This window comes from Gavialis gangeticus, unplaced genomic scaffold (genome assembly GCF_001723915.1).
Source record: "Gavialis gangeticus isolate Ggan-Ray unplaced genomic scaffold, GavGan_comp1, whole genome shotgun sequence".
Taxonomy (NCBI): Eukaryota; Metazoa; Chordata; order Crocodylia; family Gavialidae; genus Gavialis; species Gavialis gangeticus.
In genome coordinates this window covers 9,092,909-9,097,146 of record NW_017729026.1, presented here as the reverse complement: position 1 = coordinate 9,097,146, position 4,238 = coordinate 9,092,909, and the positions used below count along the sequence as shown (strand labels likewise).

The window sequence follows — 4,238 nt, the reverse complement described above, 5'->3', positions numbered from 1 at the left end:
GCATGAAGCGGACGGCGCCGCGCAGCGCCCTGCGGGGCCTCATCAAGCAGCACAAGCCGCAGCTCCGTCTGGCTACCAACGTGGACCTCTTGGTGAGGGGCAGGGCGCAGCGCCTGAGGTGGCTCCCGGCACGGTCCCCGCACCTCTTTGCCCAGGGACTGATGCCTCATGGGGAGAGGGCCTGCGTGGCAGCTGCCGCCCCCCGGAGCTTGCCTTGAGGCCGGGAGCGAGGAGGTCCGCGCCGGGGGCAGCCTAGCGGCGGGGAGGAGGCGGCTGTGGGACTCACTGCCCTGGTGCCCCATCTCCCGTGGTGGGGCGGGGCCGGCGGGGTGGTCTGGCCCGCGGTGGTGGGCTTCTGGGGGGGGGGGGGTCGCCTCCCCAAGGCAGCTGCAGTGGTGTGTGGCACAGGCGGTACTTGAAGAAGTGGCCTTGAGCGTCGTTGGGCTGGAGGTATCTCTTTGTAACTACTGAATTGAGCGGCATCCAGCTTTAGAAGCTAATTTGACCTATGTTGCAGCGCTCATCTCCTTGCCCCGCCCCACTGCAGTGGTGGTCGGGGAATGGCCAGGCTGAGACAAGATTGGGCCTCCCGTTATCTGTTTATCTTTGCACACCTCCGGTATCTCCTTATGGATTGTGGTGCTCTTTAAAGAATCTGGTGCACAGCACCGCAGTGGAGAACTGCTGTAAATAGTTCTGCCTCACAGGAAGACATCCTTATGCTGCTTGGCTAATTCTTCAGAGAGCGCACGCTAAGCAGCTTTCTGCTAAGTATTGGTCACAGCTCAGTGTATGTCAAGGACCATCACGTAGACGATTGTCGTGTTTAGGTGTTCTTCAAATGAAAATCTTATTGTTATGTCTTTTCTATATCAGTGCTTCCCAACCTTTTCCAGCCCAAGGCACGCTTACATTAATAAAAAATTTCCGCGGCACACCTGTTAAGGCGTTCCCCATCCTCATACCTAGTGTAGCTCATTGCCATGGCAAAATTCTGTGGCACACCTGTTCATTTCTGATGGCACGCTTGTGCAGTGGCACACGGGTTGAGAAACACTGTTCTATATATCTTTACTTTTATCTGAATGTTAGTGTCAAGTTCTCCACATTCTAGTCTCTAGAGTGCTGCCATTTACACTACATGGAATTTATGATTAAAATTCAAGGAAAAACCTTGTGCAGTACCGCATCACTGCATTAAACATCCGGTTCTAATCACCTTGTCATGTTTTGGTAAGAGCAGAGTACAGCCTCCTGCCTTTGGAAGAATCTCTTCTCTTTTCTTTGCAACAAACAGGTTACCGTGTTTCTGTGACAGGATGCAGATGTTTGTTTTTCTTATACTTTTTCACATATCCTGAAAATGCTGACTAGAATGGGATGTTTAGTTCAGGGTTGTGGTATTGCAGAATGTCTTTCGTAGATTTCTAAGTATATATTCCATTTAGTGTATATGGTAGTGCTTTGGAAACTGGTATGTGGAGAGCTTGAAACTCATGTTCAGATAAAAGTAGAAATATGTAATCATGCAGATGGTGTACATGAAATGTGAACAACCTTACCCTGTAACGTTATATTCCAAGAACTGTTTTCCACTTATGTTTAGAATTATGTGGGATCAACTCTGTTCAGAATTAAACATTGTACTGATCATATCTGTACAACTGTAAGTTAAAAGTGTGTAGTTATTTTATCTGGTGCTATAAAGAGAAGATTTTCATTTGTAGAATGTCCAAAAGTGACAGTTTATAGGTGATGGTCCTTGATAACACTTAACTGAGACTAATACTTATCAACTTCCTGCTTTTCTGAATTGGCAAGTAAAAACCCAGTTAAGTGCCTGTGTAGTGACCTGCATCGGATTTTAGCGAGGAGCACGGATTCTGTAGTATGATTGTGTATTATGCCTAAGAGGGTTTGAAAAATGTTTTCTGGCTTTTCTACCTGTGCGTATATTTTTTCACTCAAATCCTGGCATCCAGAAGGGTGGTTATAATATACACCCTGGATATTGAAAGGGCTTGTATCTAAACAAGACTAAACCACTTAAAAATTTGAATGACTATTTGCAGCCTTTTGAGAAAAAGATCAGGGTTAGCCACTTCAGTACAAAAGCTGTCTAAATGGATAAAATCTATGCATGTAATTTCTCTCTGTCATGCTCTGATTGTGGTATAGGAGCGTACATTAGAGCTCTTCTGGTAGCACTTTCATGGGTATGATTTTGCAAGCCCTTACGTATTTGTGAAATTTACTATATAAATTCTTCTCACCTTCCTGAGTTGCTGTCTCTCAACTTTACATCAAGAGCAGGTGCTGCTTCAGAAGTCACTTCAACACTTGCAGGTTCCACTTTTGCCCTATTTACTCAGTTACTGTGTTATATGCACTCTCTGTAACAGATAAGTTCTAATAATTTTTTGGTTATCTTTTTTTTTTGAGGTGGAAAAATTTTATAAGTACTTTGCAATATGTAGTTATGAATGAATAATGTAATAGGAAGTCTATTGGGCAGCAATGAAGATGCTTAAAGAGGAGATTAATAAATACTTGAGTGCTGCATAAAAAGTATATATGCACAGGGTAGGTTGTTTTAAAAGTACGTTTTTATTTAATACAAATCAGGTCCAGACTGCAGCCCTTTTTGATCTAGCTGAAACTATCAAAAGACCTCTGCAAATGTTTTAATATAAGCTTGATCTCTGGCTACTCAGCTAGCCCACTGAAAAGAAGGTTTGCTAACTGACTTGTTATATACCATTGCTTTGAATATAGTATTTTCTTTTTTAATATTTGTAATCTTTCTCTGAAAGGATTCTCTCCCTTTCTCCATCTGCCATGCTAATGAACCTTGAACATGCTAGATACTGTTTCTGTAGGGTTGATGTCCTCTGTGTACAATAAGTTCTACTGAGCCTTTCTCTGTAGCCTTCTTTTGGAAGCTAGGCATGGTTCTTGGGCGTTAAGTACACCCCAGGTAATTATGTACAGAAAAATTGAAATTTATGTGATGGCTTCCAGGCGCTGCACATGGTGGCACAGAGCTGGCATGCGCCCTCAAACCAGAGTGGGCTGGCTCCATGGCAGCTTTTGTGGCTTGCCGCACTGCATGCAGGAGCTGTGTGCCATAGGGCTGGATGGGCTCCATGCCTCCACGTGGGGGCTTTCAGCAACCCTGTGGGGAGCCGCATGTGGAGGCATGGAGTTGCGTGCCATTGTGCTGGGCTAGCTCCATGCCTCTGCATCTGGCTTCCTGCTGGGGTGCTGGAAGCCCCATGTGGAGGCACAGAGGCAGCCAGCCCAGCCCGGTGGCGCATGGCTCCGGCCTGCAGTGCTGTGAGCCGCAAGAGCTGTCACAGAGCCAGCCCAGTCTGGGTTGAAGGCTTGTGCCAGCATGCTGCCTCATGCAACCCCTGAAACTCAGCTGTGCTGCTGTAGAGCTCTGCCTGCCATGAACATGAGCGACTGCCGCTTGCTGCTGCTGCTACTGGCACTATTGGCGGCAGGGGCTGTTGCACCATGTTCCCTCCTTTCCTCCCTGTTCTGTGTCAAAGAACAATTCACATCTTCAACGAGCAGCACTGGGTCAGAGGAGGGGCAGACTGAAGTGCTCTGGGTCAGAATACAATGGGGTTGGGGGGGAAAAGGAGTTAACGGTGGGGGTCTACTACAGACCACCCAACCAGGGAGAAGATCTAGACCGGGAATTCTCAGGTCGGCTCACGGAGGCAGTTAAGTCAAAGGCTGTGGTCATCGCGGGTGACCTAAACTAGTTGGACATCTGCTGGGAAGAGCAGTCAGCCAGGTCTGACCACTGACGTAGGTTCCTAGCCTCGTTACAGGACCTCCATCTAACCCAGGAGGTGCACAGTCCCACCAGGGGAAATGCCTTGTTAGACCTGGTCCTGGCCACAAGCAACGACCTGGTAAGGGGACTGTGGGCGCTCTATCACCTGAGCGATAGCGATCATCACCAGTGGAATTCACCATCCAGCTCAGGGTGGCAAAGGCCTGCAGCAAGCTAGCAGCCCTGGACTTCAGGAGGGTGGATTTTCATAGACAGACATTGGGGCTGGAAGGGACCTCGGAAGATCATCGAGTCCAGCCCCCCGCCCAAAGGGCAAGAAGTCAGCTGGGGTCATAGGATCCCAGCAAGATAAGCATCCAATTTGCTCTTGAAAGTGTTCAATGTAGGTGCTTGAACCACCTCCGATGGCAGGCTGTTCCAGACCTTGGGG

At 47.9% G+C, this 4,238-nt stretch overlaps 1 protein-coding gene across 1 annotated transcript in view; it reads left to right on the top strand.

Annotated features, from left to right (window-relative positions):
* Positions 1–2: 2 nt before the first annotated feature.
* The window catches only part of CENPW (centromere protein W), a 23,661-nt gene continuing 19,425 nt past the window's right edge, over positions 3–4,238 (top strand). Inside the window, exon 1 of the mRNA XM_019520314.1 lies at positions 3–92. Within this exon, the coding sequence (XP_019375859.1) occupies positions 3–92 (90 nt within the window). The remainder of the gene's footprint in view (positions 93–4,238) is intronic.